At 53.0% G+C, this 27,742-nt stretch overlaps 1 protein-coding gene across 1 annotated transcript in view; it reads left to right on the top strand.

Annotated features, from left to right (window-relative positions):
• The window catches only part of VAPB (VAMP associated protein B and C), a 49,649-nt gene that overhangs the window by 3,543 nt on the left and 18,364 nt on the right, over positions 1 to 27,742 (top strand). Inside the window, exon 2 of the mRNA XM_045833535.1 lies at positions 24,322 to 24,474. Within this exon, the coding sequence (XP_045689491.1) occupies positions 24,322 to 24,474 (153 nt within the window). The remainder of the gene's footprint in view (positions 1 to 24,321; positions 24,475 to 27,742) is intronic.

Below are 27,742 nucleotides of genomic sequence, written 5' to 3'. Positions count from 1 at the left end.
GCTCTCGGTCAGTGCGGAGCCTTTCCGGGAGAGCGGAGGGCTCTCACCAGCCTGTGATGCGTGTGCTCTGCCCTGTCGCTCCTCCTGTCGGTCTCACTCCTTCCGAGGCCTCGTGCTTGCCTTCCCATCCCCTGTCCGAGGCCCCGCTTGTTGCCCAGCCCGGAGAGCTTCCTGAAGGAGTCGCTTTCAGGGGTCTGTTCTTCTTTCTCCTCTCCCTCCCCTCCCCTCAGATCGCATCCACGGTAAACAGTGCGTCTTCTGTGTTTTGGTCACTGTCCAAGCTTCTTCGGCCCCCTTCACATCCTAGCACGTCTCTCGGCCCTCCCACCACCGTGGTGCTCTCACGTGGGAATGACCTCTAGCCAGCCTTCCGAGCTGAGGGGTCAAGGTTTAAACCAACTGTGGACACGATTACCTTTGCTCTATTCTGAGACCAAACCAGAGGCCTTCGAGAAGTCTCGGCGGCCGTGCTGTTGGTCACTGTGGATGTCAGGCAGGGTACTGCCGATGGACTGGTGTGGCTGGGTACCACCTTGGGGAGGGAACGGAATGTGAGCACTGCAGACGGGACGTGGGTCGGAGGCACTGTCTTTTGTGTAGGGAAAGCCTATGTAGAATCACGAGTTTGCCCCTTAAGTTACCGTATTTTTCAGACTATAAGACGCTCCCCCAACCCATTTGGGAGGAAAATGGGGGTGCGTCTTATAGTCTGAATGTAGCTTACCTGGCTCGCTGTGGTGGGGGGGGTGCTAAGTTATTTATGTTATTAAATATTTTGCCACATTTTTTTGCTTCAAGATTTTTTTCCCTATTTTCTTCCTCTAAAACCTAGGTGCATCTTATGGTCCTAAAAACACGGTAATGTGTAACTTCACGTTGTTTAGGAAGCAGAGACCTAAAACCCTGTACATACAGGCAGTTCAGTGCAGTAATTATCTTTCAGATGCTAAGTACAGCGTTGATTCTCTGGTTTCCGTGTAGCACTGATCTCCGTTACGTTGCATGACCACGGTTGACGGCACAACAGGGTGTCGGCGGTGTGCCTGAGGTTCTTTATGGAGGGGGGTTAGAGCTGTCCCGCGTAGACTGTCCCCATTTATTTCATTGGTCACCAGCTTGCTCATCAGAAGCAAATGGCATTAAACTTGCTAAACTTGGGTCAGGCTTGTATCTCCACAGATCAGACTCTTTACTTAGAGGAGTTTTGTTGCTGGGAGACAGAAAGAACTAGAAGTTGCCTTCCTTTCAGCCACTCACTTGTCTTGACGCTTGACTCCTTGAGGAGCACGCGGCGAGCTCCTGGCGGTGCTCACGGTGCTTGGGACGCCGTGCAGGCTCCTTGGGGCACGTGGGCGGGACGGGCATCGCAGTTGCCTTCACGACTCCCTGGGGCTTCTGCATCCACATGTGGGTTTATGAAAGCAGTTAGTCTGAATTGATGCTTATTGAGGAGAGGAACTTGTAAACATCATTAATAGCACCTTTTATTAAAGTTATGCAGCGTCTTTCCTTCCAGTGCTGACGGCAAAGCACGGAGAGCTTCGACCCCACAGCATTACCACTAAGCAGGTGAGGACGGGGGGCGGGGGGCCGGGGTGGGGGCCGGGGTCAAACACCACCCTCAGGCTCCGTTTTTAGAATCTGAAGCTTGAAGTTTTGCATAAGGAATCGTCTCCAAGATTGCCTCACACACCCTCCATTTGTCTTTGGAAAAGTTGCCATCTGAAAGACGGCCGTGATTGGGACAAATGAGCACAGCTCTCTGCACGGGGACGAGGTGGGGAGGAACGCGGACGAGGTGGGGAGGAACGCGGAGAGTGCCGAGGTCCGCTGGTCAGGACAAGGCTGCCCGCGAGGGCCTCTGACGAAGCACAGTGAGGGCCTTGTGCACGGCTACGTTGCACCGGGCTGTGTCAGACACAGTTGCATTGTGGCTCCCAGCCCGCTCCCCCGTTTTCCGTCACCCCAGGCCCCTCCAGGGGGTCCCAGCAGAGCGGCTCCGGGATGCGGTGGCCCTTGCTCAGTGCGGGCGAGCCTTCTTCGGGGTTTTTAGTTGACAGTCCAGGGTGCTGGCTTTTTGAAAACAAGAGTTATTTAAAGAGCTTTGTTATGGGAAACAAAGTTACTGAACTTGACAGTCATTTTAAGATTGTTTAAAAAAACATCAGTCTGGCAAATAGTATCTCTAGAATGTCTGTCTTTCAAAGCGTTAACTGTGTTGTTTTTACAGAAACTGCTGATATCTAGATACAGTGCCCTGATGTGTTTTGAGGTCCCCCTTTGCACGGGAAGAAATTGTTCAGACTGTTGGATGGTCCTGTGGGGAACCCTTGAAGGCCCGCTTTCAGTGATGTTTTAGCATTACCGCACAAAACAGCGACACTACAGGTACAGCTTCTTAGAGTTTTCCTTCATCCTTTCCACTTTTGTCCTTATCCTAGTCGTTTTTTGACAGGCAGTTTAGTATTTCTCTTCATCTGTGTCGAGTAGTGTGTCAGCCAGGCTTTGGGTGTGTGCGTGCGTGCGTGCACACCCAGCTGGACACCTGAAGAGTTGCTGGTGGGCGTGCACTCACCAGTAGTGTGTTTGAATTAGCGTGCAGTGGGCATTTTAGCAGCCTCCTGCAGCCTTAGCTTATTTGGCCAAAGGAGGTTAGGGGTATACAGGCGCCCCTCAACTTACAGTGGGGTCGTGTTCTCATAAACCCGTCGGGAGCTGACAGTGTTGTGAGTAGAAAATGCAGTTGGCACGCCTAACCTGACCGAACAGCGGAGCTCGGCTTGGCACACCCGGCGAGCGCGGGGCGCGGCCGTCGGCTGCAGTCGGGCAGAGCTGCCCCACCGCCCTGCACCGCGAGGGAGCGACGCACTGCATGGTGCTGGCCTGGGAAAAGATCAAAATTCAAAGCGCGGTTTCTACTGGATGTGTGTCACTTTCACACCATCATTAAATAAAAAAATCCTAGGTCGAACTATTGGAAGTCAGGGGCCGTCTGTAAGTTTTTTTGCGGGGGAAGAGTTTGAGAGTGTTGTTCTTGTCTTTTGGGTCCTACTTGAAGATAGCAGGATGGATCCCCGGGCCATCTACCGAGGTTGGAATTGCTCTGACGTGGCTTGGAGCCTTTCTGGCTCCTGCGTTTCCGGGTTGTCTTTCAAGGCTGGATGGAGGGTGCTCAGAGCGTGGGGAGGAAGAGGAAACAGTCTCGGGGGCTTGGCACAGAGGCACACTTGTGGGGGGAGTGGTGGGCTCCCCCGCACCCTCAGTGGTTTGGGTCTGGAGTTAAGAGCAGTGGTCCCAGGGGTACTGGCGCTTGTTTTGCAGAAAGGTGCGGGGACGGGGGAAAAGCACGGGGAAAGGTAAGGGAACAACGAACATTTCTAGAAGATAAATGCTCAATTTCCAGAACACAGTTCACAGAGTCTAGGGTCTGTTGGAAATGCATTGCATTCTTTGTCTGACTTAATCTGTCACTGTCCCGTGAGGTGGGTTGCTGGTGGCTAGGTAGCTTGCCCGTGGGTGAGGCCACAGCGGTAAGCAGTGGGTCAGGTTTAACCCAGGTGTATCTGCACTGAAGCCGATTCTTCCTGGTGTACCCCTACCAGCTCTTTCAGATGGACTCATTAAGGGGTTCGCTTTTGGGGGAGGGAGCTGTAGAATTTAACACCGTTGAGGACGTGTTAGTAGCTGTCAGGGTGATTTATGAAGAGCATTACTTAATTAAGGATTAGTCTCTGTGGAATTTTTAAGAGGGATTTCTTCCCATGCTTTTTAAAAAGTTCAGATGGATGGCTCCAAATCATTTTTTTATTTACTTGGTGAATATTCACTTTTTTAAAAATCAGATTTTGATGGTGTTTAATGGCTGCACTTATAAAACATTAGCCTTAGAGTAGTTTCTGCGGTTCCGCTGCTGCGTTTGGGGGTAGGGCAGAACTCGCGTGCTGTGAAGACTTCGGCAGGCTTGCAGCTTTGTAAAGCGGGAAGTGGAGACGTCTGAAAGGGCGCTTATTTAGGTAAGGATGTCTGAATCAATGACTTTATAGGTGCCGCCTTCAACTGGACAGGCCTGTAAACTTCCAGGCCTGTAGTCCCGCGTGCTCCTGATAGACCCCTGCCTTAGGCGGAGAGACGGATAAAGGTGAGTTAGGTAAGGTTAGGGGTTTCTCTGATGCTGGGAGAGTAAACTCAAGGTGGACGACCAAAGTGCTGTCTTACGCTGTGGGAGGTCATTTCCCTTAAAGCTGACGTCCAGACGGTCGGCTTGGGGAGGGTGGGAGACACGCGTGGATGGAGTGACCGTGTGCACGATGCATGACCGTCCAGTCGGGCACGTACTGAGCCTGGACCTTTTTCACAACTCCCTCTTTCAGGGCTCCTTTACGGACCGGCGGCCCCATCTTGCCCGATGGGAGGTGGTAGCATGGCCGTGAGGCCGGGCCGGCGTGGGCACCGTCTTCCGAGAGAGGATGCGGAGCGGCCCTCCCCCCGCTAGGGCTCAGGAAGGCCGCGTCCGTTCCGCTTCCTGGTTCGGCTCTCACGGGGAAGGTGCCCTTTGAGATGTGGGGTTGGGCGGGCTTCTGCTGCGTGCTGGGCATTTTTCTGTGGACGCTCCTCTAATTCTGCAGCGAGCCCAGGAAGGGGCTACCGCTGCGATGCTTGGATTCCTGATTTGTGCACCTGAGTTAGAGGTGGAGCTGGAATTTGAACCAGGGCCCGTTTTGAGTGTAAAGCCCATGTTCTTTGTCATTATGTTGACTATATTTCTTCCCTTAAAAGATGAATGGGAGTGTGATTGACTAGGAAGGCTCTCTATTTTTTTTATTTATGTTGTTAGGAAGATGAAAGGACTGGGGATAGGACCTTGGGAATGGAGAAAGGATTTAAAGAGAAATGAGGTAGAAGAAGGAAGGAGCTTATTGTAATGTAATCTAGTAATGGCCTCCTTGGCACTGCTTGCACGGAGTACAGAGTTCTGGAACATTAGAGTGACTGACCGAAACATTCTGCCAGTGCTCCCCCCCCAAGCACTTGTGTCCTAACTCGGCCACTTTCAGTCGCGTCATGCATTTGTACTGAAAACTGTGTGCTGATGTTAACACCGCACCTTCCCTTGTGGCACTGCACTCCCTGCCTGAAGGCCTTTATTTTCTCTCCGTCTGCCATCAGGGCCATGTGGGGCAGTTGGGTACTGTCTTAGCCTTTTAGTTACAGCACTCAGCGCTGACAGCGCAGCAGGAAGAGGGGAAGGAACGGAGTGGAACCTACTTGAGAACTCAGTATTATCATCTCCACTTTGGAAACTAGAGCACTGCCCTAGCTCAGTTTGTTAGAGCCATGCGTGTCTGGATAGCCATGGTCGGGGGTTCAGTCCCTGGTCAGGGCACATACAGAAACAAGCAATGAATGCGTCAGTAAGTGGAACAGCAAATCAATGTTTCTCTCTCTCTCCCTCTCCCCAGTCTCCTCCCCTCCCTTCCTCTTTCCTTCCTCTCTCCCTTCCTCTCTCTTCAAAATCAATAAATTAAAAAGGAAGAAAGCAAGAGAGAGAGAGAACCTAGGACGAGGACTTGGCAAAAATGTGTCAGTCTCCACCTTCCTCTGGAAGCTCGTGTGCTTTGCATGACAAAGGGGGCTTAGGTGGCTGCCCTTGCTTAGTTAGGGCATTCAGCTGACCTCCTCAGCTTTAATTTTCTCTTCTGTTGGACGGGGAGGCTTGAACTCGGTGCGTCTTGGTTTTTCTTCCAGCCCTGACTCTGAGAGGTTCCAGTTTGTTTCATCTGAAGAAGAAATACGGAGCCCCCCTGAGGACAGCAGCTGGAGCCTCGCGCAGTGGGCTTGCACGTGCGGCATTTCGCTCACGGCCCTCTCGTTCCTGTGCAGAAGCACGCCGCTCCTTTAGCTTCCCCGAGTGTGCTTGGGGGGGTTCTCGCCCCGTTTTTCTGCGTCACTTCGCGTTTTGCGGTCGGCGTGTCTTGTGCAGGCTTTGCCCACGTCTCCCCCCCGCCCCCCGGGGGCTTCGTGGACCGGGGGCTTCGTCTTCCCCGCCAGAGGGCCAGCTCCGACGGACTTCGTCTCTCCAGTTTTAACCAGCAGGGATTGACAGAATATGTTCTGTTCTCATCATTGTTTTCTTCTCAGAGTGACCCCGAAGAAGGGGCTGTAGCCCCGACTTGGCCATCTTTTCAGTGTTTGCTGTGAACGCTTGCAGCAGAGCCTAGGCGAGAATAAAGAGGGATTTGCTGGAAAACCAAAGGTCTGTCCTTGCAGAGGCTTATTTGAATTCTCGTTCTGTTGGTTGGATTGATTTGTTGGCATGTAAATGTATCCTGATGGACTGCTCTGAAAATCTAACTCCGTGCTTTTTGACCTTTTTAAAGTCAGACACTGCTTTACTAATTGGATGAAGGAAAGCAGTGAATCACTCCTTGGAGAATCTGCAGATGCACTCAAAACTTCCCGTGTAATTGAGGAACGGGGGATCACAGCCGGCGGGCGGGGTGGGGGTGGGGCCCGGCGGACCTCCAACTTTGCTCAGACAACGGCAGAGGTGGAAGAACACGAGAGGTCACCCAAGGAGTCCCGAGAACCCTGGGCCAGTGCGTGTGGGTCTTTTACTTTGTTTCATCATTGTTTTTAAACAGATGTCTTTGTTGGCTCTTTGTTCCTTCTCTCCTCTATGTACCTAACATGAGCACAGTGCTTGGCGAGCAGGCCTTTCCAGCAGACGCTGAGCGTCGTCCCTTCCACCGTAAAAAAGAACAGCCGCTCCTCAGTCGCGTCTGCCACTGCTGATCCCAGCGAGCTTCGAAGACAGCGGCCTCGATCTCCACGCTCTCCCGTCGCCTGCTCCTAAAGTCGTTGCCGGGAGCTGAACCTGTACCCGTCCCCACGTCCGCCGCTGCGCTTCTGTTCTTCTCGCCCTGCGCGCCCTGTAGTGCGGCCGCCTGTTGCCATCCTACTCCTCAGCGCTCTTCCCTCCCCCCTCCCCGCTCTCCCGTGGCTTTCTCCCACCCCCTGTCACGTGGGCCCACTCCTCGTGGAGCCCTGTTGGTGGTGCAGGCTGGGGGCTGCAGGCTCTCCCTCTGCCCCTCTTCTTACTCCTCTCCTTTCTGTCTTCCTCTCCCTCTCCCTGCGTCCCTGTCTTCCTTTTCCCCCCGCGTGGAGCTCTTCCACCGGTACCCTTGGCCTTTGTCATCACTTAGGGATGACCCAGGCCCGACCCAAGGCCCCAGACAGGAGGATCATGGGTACTTCAACGGCAGCATGGCCCAAACTGTACTCCTTGTCCTTCTGTTTCACTTCTTTTCCCCAGACCTGCTCTCCCTGCTGTAGCTCATCGAGTGGCACCCACATCTGCACAGTTGTCAAACTCCGAGAGCCCGTGCCTCAGGCCCGCCCCTTCTTTCTTGCATCCGCTCTGCGGCTGCCTCATTCCCCCTGATGGCTGTGATGGCCTCTTAATTGGTCTTCCCGGCTGAGCCCTCTCTCCTCTCCACACTGATGGCACTTTCAGATGCGCAAATCGGAGCTTATCTCTTGCTTGATTAAGATCATTAAGTGTCTGCCCAGCGCCAGACGAATAACGTTTAAGTTCTTTAACAAGACCCGGAAGACCGTGGGCGCCTGTCACCCTGGCTCTGTTGTCACGCTTGCGCCCCGCCTCCCCCTCCTCCCGGTCGCGGGCTCGGGCGGCAGTGTGTCCGGCACTCGGGGTGGTGACTCGCGCCCCGTTCGACTGCTGCCCCCGCTTCGCGGCCCAGCCCGCCTCACTTCCTTGAGGCCACTTTGCCCACACTGTCCACGCACGGTGCGCCCCCCCCCCGTGCCTCCACACTCGTCCCAGTGAGGGGGTTTGGCGCTTCCTTCCCCAGTAATCAGCAGGACCTTTGCCCTGTTTGGACCGTGTCTTCTGTCCCCGGGCCCCAGGGCCTGGCACGGTGCATGGCGCACCGCAGGTGTGCAGGGAGTTACCTGTGTCCGGCCCCAGCGCACGGAGGAGGGGAGGAGGGAGCTTGCCGCGGTGCGGGGCGGTCAGGCCTGTGTGGGTGGCAGGCTGCTGCGGGCCCAGTGCACGCAGTTCCTGGAGAAGGCATGCGCAGACCTTCCTGCTGAGTGCCGGCCTGTTGTTCTCGGCTGCAGACGCGCGTTTTCGTGCCTCCGCCCCTGGGACTTCGGGGTCAGCACCGGCTCCGCCCGCGCTGTTCCTGACTCAGACCTGCCTGGTCCTCTGTGGTGTCCGGCCCCATTCGTCAGACTCCGTTTCTGGTGCCTTGAATTTCTCTTCTCCTCACTCCTGTCCAGTGCCTGTAAACATGTTTAAGTTTTCCGTTCCTGAAGAGAAATCCCATTCCTTCAGATTGGTCCCCCCCTTAATGATGCCCAGTCTTCATCCTACGACAGCTACATTTTTCTAAGCAGCGAGTCTCCGTTGTTCGTTTATGTCGTCGCTTTCCTTTCAATTCTGAGACTTGACCCCTCCACTGAAACCCTCTCAGTTCCCCAGGTGTCTCTTTGCGACACCTGGCTCTGACTTTCCTGCAAACTGCACGGTTTTATCGGCTTACTGCCCCTCGGCGTGCCCAGGCTCCTCTGCGCGTCATCTCGCTGGCGCCACCTGCAGCTCTAGCGCAGACTGGAACCGCCCAGTGCGGGACCGCCCGCCCGCCCGCTCCTTGCGCGCCCCTGCCCATCGGGTGGTCTCGAAAGCCCCGCAGACTCAGTGTGCCCCACCTGCGTCAGCGCTCGACCTTGTGGTCCCCTGCGGTGTCTTCCACGTCCTGGGAATGGCCCTGGCACTCCGCCGGGGGGCCATAAGTCCCGAACTCAGACCTCACATCCCCTTCCCACGCCTCTCGCGCCTGCTCCGTCCCTGCTCTCCAGCACCTGCCGCAGTGCCCCTCTGCTGCTTGCGCTCCCGCCCTGCCACGGCCCGGCCCGGGCGCAGGCCCTCTCCCGCCGGAGTGTTGCCCCCCCCCCCGCACCCCCCAGCCTTCTGTCTCTTGACTCCTCGCTGCTGCCCGCCCCCTTCGAACGGTCCTGTGTATGGTCTTCAGAGCTATTATTCTACAACTGAGATGGGATCATGTCATCTCTTTGTTTTAAAACATGCCTCGACTTCCCAGTTCTTATGGGTTAGTGGTCAAAACTCTTAGGCTGAATCAAAGCCTTTCAAAATCAGGCCATGCTTTCGGAGAAAATCCCAGCTGATACTTTCTCTTCTAACGAGTGCAGTGTTTTCAAACCGTCCCGAGTGACAGACACTCAGATGCACACCCAGACGTGCCACGCACACGTGTGTTTTATCTCTGGTTCACACTGGATGCTGGCAGAGGCAGTGAGGACTTTTTCTAGAGCCCGTGGTCAAAAAAAGGGAAACCCATTTTCCTTCCCCACACTTACCTTCCTAGAACCACTTTTAATGTTTTCCCTTCCACTTCCTCATGTAGAGCTCGTTGGCAGACTTGGGTATGCTTAAGACCGCTTTCACAATTTATGCTTACTTAAACTACGTGTGTGCTTTTAAAAGCATAAGAAGATATACACCACTACCCCCATTTCTCAGCTTCATCAGCCTCCCCCGAGCCCCTGCTACTCTGACCACACGGGTCCCCTGTCGGGGCCCTTGGCACTGGGACCGCACACCCCAGGCCGTCCTGTGGTCAGCGTGGGTGTGCCTCCCCTCCCCAGACCCCGGGCTTCCTCGGCGCTCAGCTCTCCGCCCTCCCCGCCCTCCCGTGTTCACAGAGCATCGCCCGTCACCTGTGGTCCGCCGTTGGGCGCGTGGAGAGGCAGTGCGCAGCCCCGCGGTTCAGAGTGGACATGCGGGGGCCAGACCGCTCGGGTGTGAGTCCTGGGTCTGCTGCGCGGGAGTCCCATGTCACTGGACCAACTGTTCACCTTCTCTGTGCCTCCTCTGAGCCCCCACCACGGGGGGTTCTAGGGGCTCTCTGTGCCTCCTCCGAGTCCCCACCACGGGGAGTTCTAGGGGCTGCACGAGCCGACCCATGCACAGGGCCTGGGGCAGACCCGGCACCGGTAAATGTTCCACTGCTGTCGCTGTTATCTGGTAGTTTTTGTCAAGATGCGTCATTCCGGAGCCCCTGGCCCCAGAGACTCGTTCTCGTCAGCCCTGGGGGGTTCTGGAACGGCCCCCAGGCCCGTGTCCTGTCTTCCCAGGGCTCCGGGCAGGGGCAGCAGGGGTGGCTCTAGCCAGAGGCCTAGGGCGGTACCTGGCACTCTGCGTGCCGGTCACTGGGTGCCCGCGCAGTGCCGAGCACCGTTCCAGAACTTGACAGACCACGATGAAACCTTTCCCTCAGGAGCATACCCTTTGGGGAAGGCGGGCACCGAATGAAAAGGGGGCACGGAACCGGGGTGCTGCGGAGTTGGGGGTGCTGAACGAGGGAGCTGCAGGGTAAAGGGCTTGCTTGGGAGCAGGTTGTGCCCCAAAGACACAGGACATGTGGGTGGGCCCTGCCTCTGAGAAGGTGACGTCTGAACCAGAGACCCTGTGTAAAATGAGTGTGCAAGTCACACTTGTGTTTGGGGGAATAGCCTTCCAGACAGAGGGAGAGGCGAGTGCCACGCCCCAAGGTGGCCACGAGCCTGGGTATTCGAGGGCCAACAAGGTCATTGTTCCCGCCGTGGAGGGATGGAGCAGTACCAGAGGGGTGGGCTCCGAGAGGCGGCCGGGGGGCTTTGCTGGCTCCAGGCCTCGGGGAGGACTGTGGGTCCTGCCGGGAGATGGGGGCTGCGGAGGACTGTGAGCAGGGGTCCGTCTTTCGGAGGACACGGCTGGTGTGGGTGGGGGAGGTCTGGGGGCGGGGTGCCGTGTGGAAGCCCTAGGCACAGCGGGCACCCGGGCAGGAGAGCCCCGCAGAGACTCTGGCGGGGACCAGCGTGGCGGCAGTGGAGAGCGGGCGCTAAGAGGTGCTTCCATCCTGGAGGCGGAGTGGGCAGAGCTTGCTGCCGGTTAAGTGTGGGGCGGCGGGAGAGGAGGGGAGAGGACCAGGGTGACCACTGGAGGCCAGGCGTTCTGGTGAACAGCAGCTGCTTCTCCCGAGTCGGGAAGCAGTGGGTTTGGGCACGGGAGTGGCACGTCGCGGGGTGCAGTGTGGACACTGTGAACCGGGAGGCGTGGTCCGCCCGGAGGTGCAGGTCCTCTGCCCGTGGCTGGGGCACGGGGCGGGGAGGGGCAGTTTTTTTCTGACTGAGGGGTTAGGTACGCCTCTTCCAAAGAGAAGGCATTTGAGCAGAACTTTGGAGAATGAGTATGACTGTTGAAGGAGAAGGCAGGGAACATACAGAATGCTCCCCGGGCCCCTGTTGAATTGGCTTGAGGAGCTGTGGGCCTGGTCGGTCGTGCCGCGCACCCGCGCAGCCACGCAGGTTCTCCCTGCAAGGGAGCCAGGACAGGTCACGCACGGACCGCCACCCCGTCCTGCCGTTCCGCACTGCTCACAAACCGAAAACTCACGCTGGCCCCTGGGCGCACGGAGTGCACGCGTGGCGTGCCTCACGTGTGTCTGCTGCGTGTTGGGACACGCCGCCGTTGGTGGGAGTCTGTCACCCCCACCGAGGGTCCGACCTGTGGGGGACGTCCTCACCTCCACCGGCAACAACTGTGTGTGCCCGGTGCACACTGTTCGTCCATAACTCAGTCCAGCTGAAACCACAGCCACAGGCTCGAGAGCCCGGGGCCTCCTCCCCTCATCGCTCATGCCCCTCCCCAGCGCCTGTGCTGGCTCCTGCTTCGTCGGAACGAAATGACTCGTGCTTTGCCACCGTCTGATTTAGGTGGGATTTTATTTGGAGTGGAATATTGCTTATCTTTTTGTTTATTTTATGATCATTGTAATCACAAATTTTGGTCTTCTAAATAGAGAAAAATGACTAGATGTTTGTTAGTGGGGTAAAGATTGTGCATCGAAAACATTCAGTTTATTAAATAGTCTAAGATCCTTTTAGAAATGCTGTATAAAATTCATACGAGTCAGGTGTGCTGTTGTTTTAAAATAATCTTCGCGCTGCACTACAATCTGTCTTACTGCTGAGTGAAACCTGAGTCCTCACGTAATACTTGTAGCTGTTTTTCTATTTAGGAAAAGTGTTGCATTATAGAAAAACAGTCATAGTATTTATCTGTACGTGGGTAAAGGCTTTTCGTCTTCCAAGTTCTTACAGTGGATTTGGTCAAAAATTGAAGTTCGTGTTGGTCTTGAACTAGCGCGACTGCCGCTGCTCTGTGCTCAGTGCAGGCCCTTGCTCTCCAGCGCCCCCAGCTCAGGGCCGCGCCTCGCACGGGCGGGCGCTCCGGCGAGCGGGTCCCCCCGGAGGAACACTGCCTGGGTCTTCCGTGAAGTGCAGGTAGCTCTTCCTACGTGGAAAAGATGTTAAGTGCCGAGAAATACAGACAATACAATAAACAACACCTGAATTCAGAATACCTCTTAGTAACTTGTTATACTTGTTTAGACCATTCTCTAGTAAATAAACTTCACTGAGAATTAAAGACTTGTCTGACCCCCGCATCTGCCCCTTTGCGCCCCTCTCTCTTTTTGCCCTGCAGAGGGAGCTGGTGTGACGGTTGCTGTTGTGTTTCTTCCCTTGCGTGACGCAGCACTGTGGCACGCGTGGCTGAGCGTGTTCGTGAGACCCGCCTGTTGCTGAATGCAGACCTAGTTCGTTCTTTCCCATTGGATTTAGCACCTTGTTTTATACCTAACGATGAGGAACTTTATTCTGTGGCGTGGTATCTGGAAATTTGGGTCACGGCACAAATGAGGAATGATCCGTGTGCAGTGGGTGCAAACTCAGCTACGGAATTACTTCCCGGCTACTACCAGACACGCCGTCGCCAGCGCGTCACTGAGAGTAAAGCCCGGTTTGCCACACCCACGCCGAAGGCCGGAAGTGAAACATGACAGAATTGAAACCAGCAGATACACATGTGGCACCCGTCTGCGTTCACAAACAGCGCATGCCCACAAGCAGTGAGCGGGTCCGATGTGGAGGAGGAGCTCTGGCCGAGGGCACCCCCCCAGAAACCGCCCAGAAAGCCGGCCCGTGATTTTTTTAAAGCAATTTACTGTTTGAAGAAAAATTAGGAATGTTAGGTGAATTCAGTGACAAAAAGGGCACCTTTTGGGATTTAGCACATTTACTATTAACCAGGGTTCTTTATATATTCTGAATAATGATGGTTTGTCTACTAGCATAAGCTACAGGTATCTTTTAGTTTCCGTGGCTGTTCTTTGTTGTCTAGCATTATGACTTTTTGGGGTAGCTTTCCCGAGTTCCATCTTAGATCTTCCGTAGTGCTCTCACCCACTGGGCCTCCATACCGCCTTTCCTACCCCCATGGCAGACCGGCTTTGTTTCCTGCTGCTCGGAGGAGCCAGGCGCCTGGTGCGCGGGAGAGTGGTCTGAAAGGCCGGCTTCCGGTGTGCCCGTAATGGCATCGTTAGGGAGTGCTCGCGGTGCTGGTTTCTCTTGCTGTAATAACGGGTGTGATGTTTCTCAGTTGCTGGCTGTCTCCCGAGGATATCAAGGAGGTTACTTTATTAATTCAGAACACATCGCAGTCCAAGATGTCTCCAGGAAAGTTCTGTCTGTGTGAGGGTTCTTTATGTGTGGTTATTTCAAAATAAGAGCTCCACAATTAGGCTTTCTGCTGAAATATTGGAATCCAATGTCTGCCATTAAAAACACATTGGTTGCAAAGCTTTATTTGTTTCTAAAGCATTGATTTAATGTGTGAGCTAACAATTCAATCAAGAAAATAGATTTTTTTAAAAAACTCCTCCCAGTGTCCTTACTCTTGAATTCATGGCTATTTAAGAGCTTGCCCTCTTTGAATATCTGTTACTGCGATTTCTTTTCCCATTTTTTAGAGGGGGCAACTTTAAACAAAGTTATTGTAGGCTAGTAACGATAAAAGCATTGTTGACACGGGGAACGTTTTCACCACCTCCCACCTGTAGTGAACACAGATTCCTCATGACCTCGGGCCCAGGTCCCAGAGCAGGCATCTGCTGCAGGAAGCGCGCCAGAGGCAGCGGCGGGCCGCCTCTCGGGAGGCTGGCGTGGCTGCACGCTGTGCACATCTGCTGCGCCCGTGTCATGCACGGGTCGCACTGTCCTGGGCTCAGGGCGTCCAGGGATGAGTGGGACAGGAACAGCCTCACGTGGAAGTTTGCCCCGGATGGGGACACATGGGATGTGAGTCGCTCCTCAGCTCTGTGCTGAAGATGCGAAGGGCGGTGATGCTGGAGAGGGTGCAGTGGCAGCCTCCGTGGCCGCGCACCCGGCCCCCGGCCGTGCATGCAGGGCCTCGGCTCAAAATAGACAGAAGTGCGGCGTGGCCGTCCCCTCGTTCGGCCGGTTTCCTGAGCGTCTGCTGTGTGTTTGGGAGTGTTCTGGGTGCTGGTTGTCAGTAGTGAACAAGGGGGACAGAAGAGTCTCTGTTCGTGGAGCTTATGTTCCGGGAGGAGAAAGACTTACATAAACAAGGGAAGAAATATGCGAGGGTTGGTGCATTGCAGACGAGTGGAGAGCGCAGGAAGCAGGAGCACGCGCCGCATGAAAACAGACTGCCAGAGGGCCGGTGAGAAGGGTGTCTGTGAGATTCTGCTCTCCCCTGTCCGTCCCCCGTCCTAATGTGGTCTTCCCATGCACAGAGCATACTGCACTGAAACCCCGAGCATGGTTTTATTGTCTTAACAAAATCCATCCGCAGCCCTAGGCTTCTGGGGACACATTATTACCTTCCCGGGAGGTAATCTTTCCAGAGCTGAAGTGAAACACGGTAACTTGTTTTTTGGAAAGGTTGAAGAAGGGAGAGATATTGTACCTAAATTGTGTTTGCAAGAGTATAAAATACAGCTCTTTTTATGCACAGTGAAAAAAAAAAACTGTTGTGGAACTAATAACTAAGTTTATATCTGGAAAGCTGAGACCTGATAGATTATATATCAAATTGGTGTGTATAACTTACTTGATAACATACACAATTTGAGTTTCAAAGTATTGTAGCTACATCAGGAGGCATAATGCAAAGGAAGAATGTTTCTAACACCAGAATTTTATGAACTCTAGAAAAAGGAAAGGAAAGCAATCTCTATGCAAAAGAAAGCATCTCGCTCATTTACATATGTTATTTATTCACTTATATACATGCATATTTGAAAATTTCAATAATATTTAATATCAGAAATGTTGGGGGTGCTACCAAAAGCGAATTAATATGAAGGCCAGCTTCTTTTTTCTTCCTCTTAAAAAAAAAAAAGGAGGGAGGGCATTTAGAGCAGTTTAAGGTTCGTGGCAAGATGCAGCAGGAAGCACAGAGTTCCTAAAAGCCCCTGACCCCAGCACGCATGCTGGCCCCTTCACTGTCAGCACCCAGCACGAGCCTGATACGTTTGTCCCAGTCGGTCAGCCCACACTGACGCATCGCTGTGACCCAGGATCCCTGGTCCGCATCAGGGGCAGTGTTGCTGTTGTGTATTTCATGGATTTTGACAAATGCGTAATATGTATTCACCACTATGGTGTCATACAGAATAGATTCATTATCCATCTGTTTAGCCTTTCTTTTCCTCTTAACCCTGGTAACCATGGATCTTTTCCTTTTCCAGAACGTTCTGCAGGATGTAGCCTTCTCAGATTAGCTTCTTTAGTAATATGCATGTAAGGTTCCTCATGTCTGAGCACGATGGCCCATTTTAGCACTGAATGACACCCCACTGGATGGACCGAGGTTTAGCCCCAGACCTGCTTCTGGAGGACATCTCGGGTGCCTCCCAGTTTGGGCAGTGTGAACAAATACCAGGCAGTGAGACCGATGGCTGGGTTGTATGGTAAGGGCTTTTGTTGTTGTTTGTTTGTTTTTAAAGAAGCAGCCAAACTGTCTTCCAAAGTGTCTGTGCCACGTTGTATGCCCATCAGCAACGAATGAGAGCTCCTGTTCCGTGTCTTGGCTGGCGTTCAGTGTTCAGCGTTTCAGATTTTGGCCGTTCCTTTTTTTTTTTTTAAGATTTTATTTACTTATTTTTAGAGAGAGGGGGAAGCTTATTCTCGAGGGAGCTTATTACTTATTCTCGAGGGAGAGAAGCATCAGTGTGTGACCGATAGGGTGGGTCTGTTGTCTCTCGCAGACCAGCCCTCAACACCCAGTCCACTGCGCCGCAGCAGGCGGGCAGATTTGGGCTGTGCTAGTGAGTGTTTATTGGCATTTCGTTGTTTCATCCCTGTTATAATTTGCAGCCTCCTAATGACATGTTCCACATCTTTTATTTGTATATTTCTCCATCTGTGTGTTTTACTTTCCATCTGTGTGTCTTTGGTGAGGTGCCTCTTCAGATCTTTCGCCCAATTTTAAATTAGGCTGATTGTTTTTTTATTGTTGTGTTTTAAGAGTTCTTTGTATATTTTTGATGGCAGTCCTTTATCACATACGGGTTTCTTTTTCCAAATAATGTCTTTTGCAAATATCTTCTCCCGGTCTGTGGCTTGCTTGTCTTTTTCTCTTCTTTTAGATTTTACTTATACTTAGAGAGAGGGAAAGGGAGGGAGAGAGGATGAGAAGCGTCAGCGTTGGAGGGAAGCGTGGATCGGGCACGGCTCGCGCACACTCCGGCCGGGCACGGCGCCCACAGCCCAGGCGTGTGCCCTGAGCAGGAACCGAACCCCCAGTCTTCCACTTTGCGGGGCAGTGTCCAGCCCGCTGAGCCACACCGGTCAGGGCTTCCTGCTTTTCTTCTTACTCTCTTGATAGTATCCATCATGGAGCGAATGTTTTTAATTTTAATGAAGTAGAGCTTATCAATTATTTCTTTCATGGAGTGTACCTTTGGTGTTGTATTAGAAAAGTCATCGCTAAATCCAAGATTATTTAGAATTTTTGTTGTTGTTGTTGTTAACTTCTAGTAGTTCTGTGGTTTTGCGTTACATATATATACACGTGTGTGTGTGTGTGTGTGTGTGTGTGTGGTCTGTCCAGAAAGTATCCAGTCAGGTAATATGCACAATAGAGACACTTATTGAAGAAGGTACAAGAAACGTTGTATGTAGGAGAGCGATGCCTCTGTCCCCTTCATAGTAGGCCCCTGGGGACCCCACACAGTCCTCCCTCTCACCATCAGCTGCCCCGTCGTGTTTCCCTGAACCTCGCTGATGGTCTGAAGTCTCTTCCCTTTCAAAAGTGATTGTAGTTTGGGGAAAAGCCAGAAGTTACAGTGTCAAATCTGGGCTGTAGTGGGGTCGAGTCTCCTGGGTGATTTGATGTTTCACCAGAAAACTCTGCACGAGACGTGATGCGTGAGCGGGCGTGTCATTGTGGTGAAGCTGCCCATCACCAGTTGCCCATAGCTGCAGCCTTCTGAGTCATCAGAATAGTTTCCACGGAGGAATGTTCAAGCTTTTAATGCAAAATTGGATGCAGATTCATTTCTCTACTCAGTCATTCTGAGTGTGACGGCCACACAGCACACATGCTCACTCAGCGGCGTCTACAGCCCCACTGACTAGCACAGTGAAGTCGTCATTGTTCACGCGTGCGCATTCCAGTCCACTCTCCTTGGCTGCCAGGTTACATGGATGTCGTGCAAATGGTTCTCGTCGTAATAACAATGGCTGGACTTTTCCCGGACAGATATATACGTGTGTATGTATAAATATATATAATCTTTCTAGTTGAATGGTTGAGTAAAAATAAAATTAAATATTTAACCCTTAAAAAAAATTCTGTTATGCCCTGGCTGGTGTAGCTCAGTGGACTGAGCTTGGGCTGCCAACAAAATGGTTGCTGGTTCGATTCCCAGTCAGGGTGCATGCCTGGGCTGAGGGCCATGTGCCCAGTGGGGGCGTTTGAGAAGCAACCACACATTGATGCTTCTCTCCCTCTTTTTCCTTCCCCTCCCCTCTCTCTAAAAATAAATAAATTATTTTTAAAAATTCTGCTCTGCTATTTTTCCTTTAAATTTTTAAAAACTTTTAAAAATATATTGTATTGATTATGTTATTATAGTCCCATTTTCCTCCCCTTTATTCTCCTCTGCCCTGTACCCCACTCCTACTGGCATCCCCCCACCTTAGTTCATGTCCATGGGTCGTATATAAAAGTTCTTTGGCTTCTCCATTTCCCATACTATTCTTAACCTCCCCCCGTCTGTTCTGTACCTTCCATTTATGCTTCTTATTCCCTGTACCTTTTCCCCCATTCTCCCCTCTCCCCTCCCCCACTGATAACCCTCCGTGTGACCTCCATTTCTGTGATTCTGTTCCTGTTCTAGTGGTTTGCTTAGGTTTCGTTTTTGTTCTGTTTAGGTTCAGTTGTTGATAGTTGTGAGTTTATTCTCATTTTACTGTTCATAGTTTTATTCATCTTTTTCTTAGATAAGTCCCTTTAACATTCATATAAGAAGGGCTTGGTGATGATGAACTTCTTTAACTTGACCTTATCTGGGAAGCACTTTATCTGCCTTTCCATTCTAAATGATAGTTTTGCTGGATAGAGTCATCTTGGATGTAGGTCCTTGCCTTTCATGACTTGGAATACTTCTTTCCAGCCCCTTCTTGCCTGCAAGGTCTCTTTTGAGAAATCAGCTGATAGTCTTATGAGAACTCCTTTGCAGGTAACTGTCTCCTTTTCTCTTGCTGCTTTGAATATTCTCTCCTTATTGTTAGTCTTGGGTAGTGTAATGATGATGTGCCTTGGTGTGTACTTCCTTGGGTCCAACTTCTTTGGGAGTCTCTGAGCTTCCTGGACTTCCTGGAAGTCTATTTCCTTTGCCAGATTGGGGAAGTTCTCCTTCATTATGTTTCAAATAAGTTTTCAATTTCTTGCTCTTCTTCTTTTCCTCTGGCACCCCTATGAATCAGGTGTTGGAACATTTAAAGTTGTCCCAGAGGTTCCTAAGCCTCTCCTCAATTTTTTGAATTCTTGTTTCTTCGTTCTGTTCTGGTTGAATGTTTGTTTATATAAGTCCCGATTACCTTCCCCCCACTGTTGGTTCCCTGTATATTTCTCTTCATTTCACTTTGCATAGCCTGCACTTTTTCCTCCATTTTGCAACCATTCTAAACCATTTCTGTGAGCATCTTGATTACCTGTGTTTTGACCTGTGCATCTGATAGGTTGGCTATCTCTTTACCACTTAGTTCTATTTTTGGAGCTTTGATCTGTTCTTTCATTTGGGCCGTATTTTTTTGTCTCAGCGTACCTGTTAGGTACTAAGGGGCGAGGCCTTAGGTGTTCACCTGGGTGGGGCAAACCACGTTCTGGGTTGTGGTGCTGTCTTGGGGGAGGGGTCTGAGAGGATACAATGTCGCCTGCTTGGCCCTCCACCAACTTTCAGTCACTTCCCCCTGTACCCACAGGCAAATTGGGCCCTTCCGGTGCGGATTCCTGGGTGGGTGGTTTTGTGTAAGTTCTAGGAGCCTGTGGGTCTCTCCAGTGAACTCTTCAGTGGGGCTGGGAGTGTCTCCTGACGCCTCAGCCCCCGCAGAGCTCTACAGCCAGAGGTTCGGAGGCTTCATCTCCAAACCGGGCGGAACCCTGGGTTGAGCGGGTGGCCTCGCTCCCCGGTCGTGGAGGAGTTGGGACTCGGTGGGGCTCCCTGACGGCGTTCGTCCCCGTCTGCTCCCCGAGAGCGCGCCCCCAGCGAGCACGCGCCCTGCAGGCCCTGGAGGCCGTCGGTCCCGTCGTCCAAAGGAAGAAAGACTAAAAATGTGCGTAACGGTCCCAGCTTCTTCCAAAATCCTGTTGCTTCATTTTTTGACCTCTGTTTCACATTTTCGATGCTTAGTTCCTAATTTCATATAAACATCTGAAATCAGAATAGAAGATTAGAAAGAAAAATTATTAAAAGTATGTGCTAGAGATACCTAATCACCTTTTTCATCTCTAAAAAGAAACAAGTCTAACTTGGGAAGGAGATTTCAGTTTGTAAAATTGACTCTGCACTGTATAAGCGCTGTTCAAACTCACTGGTGATAAATATGCATGTTGGTATAGTAAAACCCCATTTTTTACATGATGCTTTAATGGAAATGGCAGTTTTATGGAACGAAAGTGACTAGTAAAAATCTGAATGATGCTCATAAGTCCTTACATCATTTTTATTGAGGTTTTTGTATATTCTAATTCATTAATACAGGGGAAAAGGAGAAGTCTAACATGGTTTATTTCCTATAATTACTCAAATTGAATAGAATTTATTTTCAATAAAAGTCTTCGAGTAAATTGCCAGGGGTGGGGAGAGAAGGGTTGGCCTGTTTTTATAAAATGTCGTGATTTTTTTTCTCGTGAGACTTTGCTGTTTTACCAGTCACGTTGCTCACTTGCATATACAGGGTCCGGTACAAATGAAATCCCTTTTTAATTACAAAATCTCTCATCACAAAATCATAAGCATGCAATTCTGTAACATAACAATATCACATTCACGCACAGCGTAATGTTGTTTTAGGTGAAATGTTCACATGAAAACTGTAAATTACCACGCCCATACTATGACCCTGCCAACCACACTCAAGCCGGCCTTACTTCTCCTGGGCCCTGTATTTTCAGTATATTTCCCTCCAGACTTTTACAAATGAAAACCTATGAAAGCCCAAGAAATCCTCAGTACTTAAGGCCCATGATTGAGTGTTGAGGAGCAATCTGGGATATTTATTTTTTCTTATTACCACAAGTAGTATCTTTTAATAATTTAGATTACTTTTTATGTGATTCGTACAGATTGAAACAGTCAGTATTTAGATCGCTGTATAATAGATTAACTGGGGGAGTTTCCAAAAACAGCTTAGTCTTTACAGTTAAATTTGGTTTCCCTTTTTATGGAGTACCTGGAAGAAAAGGTCAGTGTTAAGGGATAAACAGATACAGCAGCTCCTCAATTAATGTCGTTTTGTTCAAGGTACTTTCGCTATAATGTTGATGAGATGCCATAGGAACTGACCTCTTGTTTATATCAATTAGCCTGTGGCAAAATTGGTTTCTTTATATGTCATTTTTCTTAAAGTGGCAGGACCTATCTGTGATGTTCAGGACTCCCCTGTATTTTGAAACTCCAGGCCCCCAGCCGGCAGGGCGGGTGGGGGGAAGAGGCCCTGGAACCGGCGGGACGCGGGGACTCTCCGTTTCATCCGAGGGCCTCCTGCCAGCGTCCCTGTGTGACGCCCCCCGTAGACTGCAAACCCAGGAAAATCTGGGGGTTTAGTGTCTGTGGGTAATTTCCGATTGTGGGCGTTGTGGTCTGAAGACGCCTCCGTGTCCTTGAGGCAGCGCTTGGTGGAGACCGATGACTTCCGCTCGCGTCCGGAAAGCGTGAAGACCTGAGAGTCTGTGTGCAAACCACCTTCGCACTGTCGGCGAGGAGCTCCTTCCTTACCCTGCGGCTTTGTATCCGAAAGCCCACCCCTTTCTCGGTGCGTCGTCGTAAAGACACACACTTTTGTCAGTCTTCTTCCCCTGGTGTCGTTGTGAGGCTCTTGGAGGGGGAGCGAGGCCCACGCGGAGTCCGGGTGAGGGCCGGGGGAGGGGGGGGGTGTGGTTGGGGTGAGTGTGTCTCTGGGTTTCTTCTCTTTGACCCTGAGAACTGGAGTTGTGTCCAGCAGTATCTCCTTTCTCTCACTGCCGCTGACGTGATCTCCGCCCACAGCAGCCGAGGCTGGCGGAGCCCGCCCGTCCCCCCGAGTGCCGAGGCGGCTGCACGCCTGCAGGGCAGGGCGGGGCAGGGCAGGGCGGCTGCACCCCCGGCCCCTGCCTCAGCACCAGGCGTCCTGTTTCGCCCTTCGTGCCAAGAACTTGATCCACGGAGGGAGTGTGGTCAGCATCTGGCTGTCCCTCAGGGTAGCTGAAAATCCTCTCGGGCCACAGGGTGCCTGCCCTCGTGCATAAACTTGTAGTTCTCGACGGGGTGACGGCGTAGGGTGTGCAGAGAGGGTGGTTTGTGCTGGAGTCCGCTGGTGACGCACCGCCAAGGCCCCGCCGTGCCCCACATCTGGCCGCAGCCGCACCGGCGCGGCGCCTCCCTCTCAGGGCTTCGCCAGCTCCCGCGAGCAGGACCGGGGGCAGGACCTACGGGGAAGGTGAGCCGACAGAGGGTCCACTGATAGAGTGGGCTCCGTTCTAATGTGACGTGGGCATTCCTGAAAATGACCACTCCGCACAAAACAGCGCGTACAACCCACAGGACTCGTGAGGGGGGCGAAGCTCGGTGCACTGAGGAACTTGGGCCCCAGCCGGCCAGTGTGGCCGGGCACCGCCCACAAAGGGGGAGGTCGTCCGTGCAGCTCCTGGGTGGGGCGTGCGCCTGGGTAGGGGGTCTGGTCCCCGTCGGCGTGTGTGCGAGAGTGACCAGTTGTGGTCTCACTAGGACATCTGTTTCTCTTCCTCCCTTTCCCTTTCCTACATACACACATGCTACACACACACCTTTGTTCTTAAACTTCGTTGGACGCGTGCACACACGCACAAGGACGCGGAACCAGTAAAAGCAGTAGCACACTTTTGCACACATGAAATGGTAGGAAATGCATAAACACTACAGTTGAGCGTGGCACTTAATCCACCTCAGAAGACCTGACGTTTGCCCGTGGAAGTGGGCGTGAGAGGCCGGAGGAAGGTCACCTGCAGTGCAAGTGAGTGTGAGGACGCCAGGTGCGAGGGGTGTGGCCCTGACCCGCGGGGCGCCGGGGCCGCAGGTGCTGGGGACCAGAGGTGTGCGTCTGTGTGCAGCACGGCCGGCGGGGTGCGGGTCGCTGGCTTCGCCTGGCGTTTCCTGCAGACGGTCCCACACAAGCAGATGTGAAGTCCGTGCGCTGCCTGGACTGTCCCCTAAGGCGCACATCAGTCACACTGGAGCAGAGTCACGGTCTCCGAATCAGCTTTGCCGTAGTTTGCGGTGGCTTGTTTGAGTTCGGAATGGAGTTTCTTTTTCGTTTTTCCTTTCTATCATTATTGATTTCTTAATTTATATTTAAGTTAAGCCCATATCACATTGATTTTTCATCCCCTGAGCACCTCTGGAGGAGCGAAAGCAGCCTGAGATTTTAATTTAGCTAGCGGTAATCTATGAGGTAGTTTCCTCCTTGGTGCGTGCATCTCTGTGTATGTGTCTCCATAGAGACACACCCCTTTCCTAGATGCCAGGAACCGCCCCAGCGATACAGGAGCCCGGAGAGTATCACCCTTGTCCTCGGGGGCTTGAGAGTCTCATTGCAAAGTTTTCAGGTTGTGGGTTCGAGTGTCGGGGCCGGCTGGTTTCTTAGGGAACACCTCGTGAAGCAGCTCTGTGTACGCTTTAGGTGGTGGGCGCGCCCCTGCCCACCCCTCCCCACCTCCTCGTAACTGTGAAGAGCGCGCCTGGAGAAACAAGACACCGCGGATTCACACGGTGAAGAGGCAGACGTTTGAGACGGGCCTAAGAGGTCCTGCAGTTCGCACTTCCCGCCCGACTCCTCAGTGACCCGGCAGTCAGGTGTTCGCCACGGATCGGCACGCAGCGGAGAAGCAGGCGTCAGGGTGTCGTGGGCAGCGCGGTCCTGTTTTTGTCCCCCCCCCCCACGCATGCACGCACTGTTCGCGTGAACATGGACGGTGTGGAAAGTCCCCCACGTTGTCACCTCGGGGGGCAAGGGAAGCTTATTACCTTCCTCTTCGTACATCTTTTATCGTTTGGCTTGTGGTAGGAAGCATGCTTTACTTTTTTAATTAAAAAATCTAACAAAGTGGAAAATGAATGAATAACAATAAAATGCACCCCGAGGGCACCGAGCCCCGTCCCAGTCTCCCCAGCAGCCTGGGTGGCTGGCCCAGGACGCCGCAGGGGTGGCCGCCCCGCGGGACTGCGGCGCCTGGGGCCTGCGCGTCGTCGTCGGGACGCGGTCCCGTGCGTGCGGACCAGGGCACCTCCAGGCCTTTCTCGCGCTGCCGCTGTCCGCACGCTCTGCCGCCGGCGCTCGGCGCGGGCCGGGGCCCAGCCTCCGGGGCAGCGCCCGACGACCACCGCTAGTCTGGACACGCGGACAGGGACGGTGGCGCGGCTCCCGCCCCTGTGGCCCCAGGAGCCCCCCGGCCGGGAGGCCTGTCCGAGCACCTGCTCGGTGGCACGGTGGCACGGCAAGGACGCCGTGGACTTCAGCTGTCCTCGCGAGTGCGCTCCCCTCAGCTCCCCTCTGCTGCGGCGGTGGGATCCGGTCGGCCTCGAGTCTTCCTTCCCTGGCCGTGTTCCGGACCCGCCCAAGCCTGGACTGTACACCCGTCTCTGAACTCTCCTCGCGAGGCGCCCCGGTCAGTCTCTGTCTCTCGTTCTGTAGGTCCCTTCACCGACGTTGTCACCACCAACCTGAAGCTCGCCAACCCGACAGACCGCAACGTGTGCTTCAAAGTGAAGACCACGGCACCACGCAGGTACTGCGTGAGGCCCAACAGCGGGATCATCGACGCGGGGGCCTCGATTAATGTGTCCGGTAAGTCCGGAGCCTGGAGGCTGGAGGGGCGGGCTGCCGAGGCCCCGGGAGCCGGTGGGGTTTCTTGGAGCTCCTGCTGGCAGTGCAGGGGAGCAGGAGGGCGGACGTCTCTCCCCAGCCCTCCCAGCCCAGTGGGCCCCACTCACCTGTCGTTCTTCCACAGCCAAAGCTTCTTCGGTTTAATGCCTACAGCCTTTGTGCCTCCGTGGGTAGAGCAGAATTAAAGTGGTAACTTCAGACTCCAGAATGAGTTTGGTTTTCACTCCCTTGAAATTAAATCTGCCCTTTGGCAATAAATAAAAAAGGGCTAAACAAACTTAATTTTACTTTGCGGGAGAAAGCTAAATGGAGTTATTTTCTTATTTAAGCTAAATGATTTCTGACATTAAGCTCGTGTCATTTCCAATGATTGGTAACTGCACTTTACTGGTTGTGAGAAGCTCGGGGAGACGAGGGCCGAGGAAATTGGAATATAGTCAAGGGTGTGAGTTTTGTGCATGTCTGATGGCTTTTTCCCCTTCCGTCGGAGAGTGCGTGCATTTTCCCAAGTCAAACTTTTGAAAAGATGCTGGTAAAGTGCCCAAACCGAGAATTGGATTTCAGAATTAAGGGGATGTAAGTGATGGGTTTGAGTCGAATGTATTTTAGAAATGAAATAAACTTTCAGCTTATTAGAACGTCTGGACCCAAGAATGCTTTTGTGCTTGTGAAGGAGCCGCGGGGGTGTGTGTTTATCCTCTGAGTGCCAGGAGACCGTGTCCCAGCGGGTTCCGTAGCATTAGAAGCCACTACTCATTCGGAATGGGTACCTGGCTGGCTTTTTCCATGACAGATTTTGATTGTGATACATTTGGCTATTCACTTGACACCTAGAAGAAAATGACTCACTTCTTTGGAAGGATAGGAGGTGTTTCATTATCTGATCGCTCTGCAAACTCTTGCTCCCTGCATCTGTTGGTCTCCCTCGTCGCGGCGCACCTGCACCAGCTGTCCCCGTGCGCTTCTCCCGGAGGCTGCGCGATCTGGTCTGCACCCTCGAACTGACTTCTTATCCAGGAGAGGTCAGGAGGTAGGAGCCCACATACTCACTGAGGGTCTGCAGCGTGCTGGGCCAGTGCACATGTTCTCCCCCGTAATTTTTGCCGTCTGCCCTGGGAGGAGGGCACCGGCGATGGAGGGCTCAGGAAACAGGCCCGGGACCGCAGGACGTGGGTTACTGTGCCTGGCTCCGAAGGCCAGGCTCTGCCTGGGAGTGGGAGCGCGCTGCAAGACTGAAGGGAGGGAGGGGCCCTGGCTGGTGTGGCTCCGTGGATTGAGCGCCGGCCTGCACACCAAAGGGTCTCCGGTTCGATTCCCAGTCAGGGCACATGCCTGGGGTGTCGGCCAGGTCCCCTTGGGGGGCGTGCGAGAGGCAGCCACACATTGATGTTTCTCTCCTTCTCTATCTCCCTCTCTTCCCCTCTCTCTAAAAATAAATAAAGTCTTGAAAAATAAATAAAAACCCACATTGGTTTCCATTTTTCTGTTGAAATCAAGGGCAGCCACATCTTTCATTCCCTTCTTCCGTTGACTTTTCTTCCCCACCGATCTCCTTGCCCATACCACATTTGAGCAGAGGTTGTCAGTAGATGAGAATGACCAATTTTCGCAGTAAATACGGGAGTAGCAACACGGCTTTCTGGATAAAATAATCTCAACAGGCAGTTGTACAGTGTAGTTGTGCTTGCTGATGTTCTGTGTGTGTGTGCGTGTGTGTGTGTGTCTTCTAGAAAGATCTATCCCTCTCCATCACAGAAATGCTTTTTAAAGTAATAACTGACCCCGGGCACTTGTTTTGATTTATGATTACTGCTGAAGGAAGACCAGGACACTGCGGGGGTGGCCTCTTGGGGCAGATGAGAACTAAAGGTCCAGAGGGCGGACGTGGTCATCTGGAGTCCCTGGGTGATGAGTGGCAGAGTTGATGCCAGGGGCCAGGTGCCCTGGCTCCCGGTCCAGAGGCTCCGAGCTGCCTCGGCAGTGTCAGGGAGGCCTCCGCTCGCGGGCAGGCGGGTACCAGACGTGCAGTGCCCAGGCTCAGCGTGGACTGGACTTGGGGGAAGCGGTTGAGTCATGAAATATCCGTGCCTCTGCGGGTCTTCCTCCTAGATGAGACAGGAGCTGTTTGCACACGGACAAGGATTCCTTAGCTTTTATTCGGTGTGTGTCTGTTTCAGTGCTCGAGCTGCGTGTGGGTGAGGCCAGATGTCGCTGCGTTTCTGGGACACTCTCGCCCATGGGCACAGGGGGCTGGCGCCCATGTGCTGCAGTTTTACTGTATCGTTTATTAGACATTCATATCTTGGGGTTGAAGGCACTGTGCTTTTTCAAGGGTCCTCTGAAATGCAGTTACGTGATGCCATCTCGGGGAACACGCGGTGTACCCGGGTCCTTAGGGAAAGAGGCCGTCCTCAGGAGGCCAGCCACGCAGATTGTCCAGAGACCAGCCTTCGCTTCTTCCCGGGTGCACTCGTGGCCAAGCGTGGTCTCATCCACTCAGCTCAGAGGTCACTGGATTTGGGGTCCCCAGAAACCTGACTAGGAAGCCCAGCTGTGCCGTTTAACTTGCTGGCCGATCTTTGGCCAGGCCATCAACCTCTCTGGGCTGTAGCTTTCTCATCCGCAACCAGGCGAGTTCGGAGCGTTTGCCGTGCGCCCTCGGCTGGAGGCGCTGCAGAGAAGGGCTTCTGCCAGCCGCCACGGGAACTGGCCGGTGGGGGGTGGAGTGTGCGTGCTTGCGTTGCCTTTTTAGAAACACTCTAATTGCATACATCTCAGTAACTTAGGGGCTTTTTCTAATTTTAAGAAGAAATTTGTGTTTTTTTCTTTATATTTTTTGCACTTGTTGTATAGTGAAAAGCCGCTAGTGGGTTTTCAGATAGAACCTATGGAAAGGCGGCCGTCGAGTCAACTGCAGATACTACCAGCGCGGCGCTGCCCGCGACACACCCGCACCGCCACCTGCCTGCAAAGGGCGCCACTCAGGCATTGTTCCTCTCCCACTCCCGAACACCCTCAGGGCGCACCGCTGTTAGGGGAGATTACCCGCCATTCTCGGGGAGGGCAGGGGCTGCAGAGGAAGGGGGACCGGTGGCACCCACCCCTGGAGCTGCGGGGCTGGCCCGAGGGACTGAAGGTGCGACACGGGAGGGAGAACCTCCAGCTGTCGCATGTCTGTCTTTGAAGACACACGCTGTGAAACTTACATTTTCTTTTTGTCAAAAGTCCA

This window comes from Phyllostomus hastatus, unplaced genomic scaffold, assembly GCF_019186645.2.
Source record: "Phyllostomus hastatus isolate PE091 unplaced genomic scaffold, TTU_PhHast_1.1 phas_contig_17, whole genome shotgun sequence".
NCBI lineage: Eukaryota > Metazoa > Chordata > Mammalia > Chiroptera > Phyllostomidae > Phyllostomus > Phyllostomus hastatus.
Note: the sequence above shows the minus strand (reverse complement) of the source record. Positions and strands in the feature narration are given on the sequence as shown.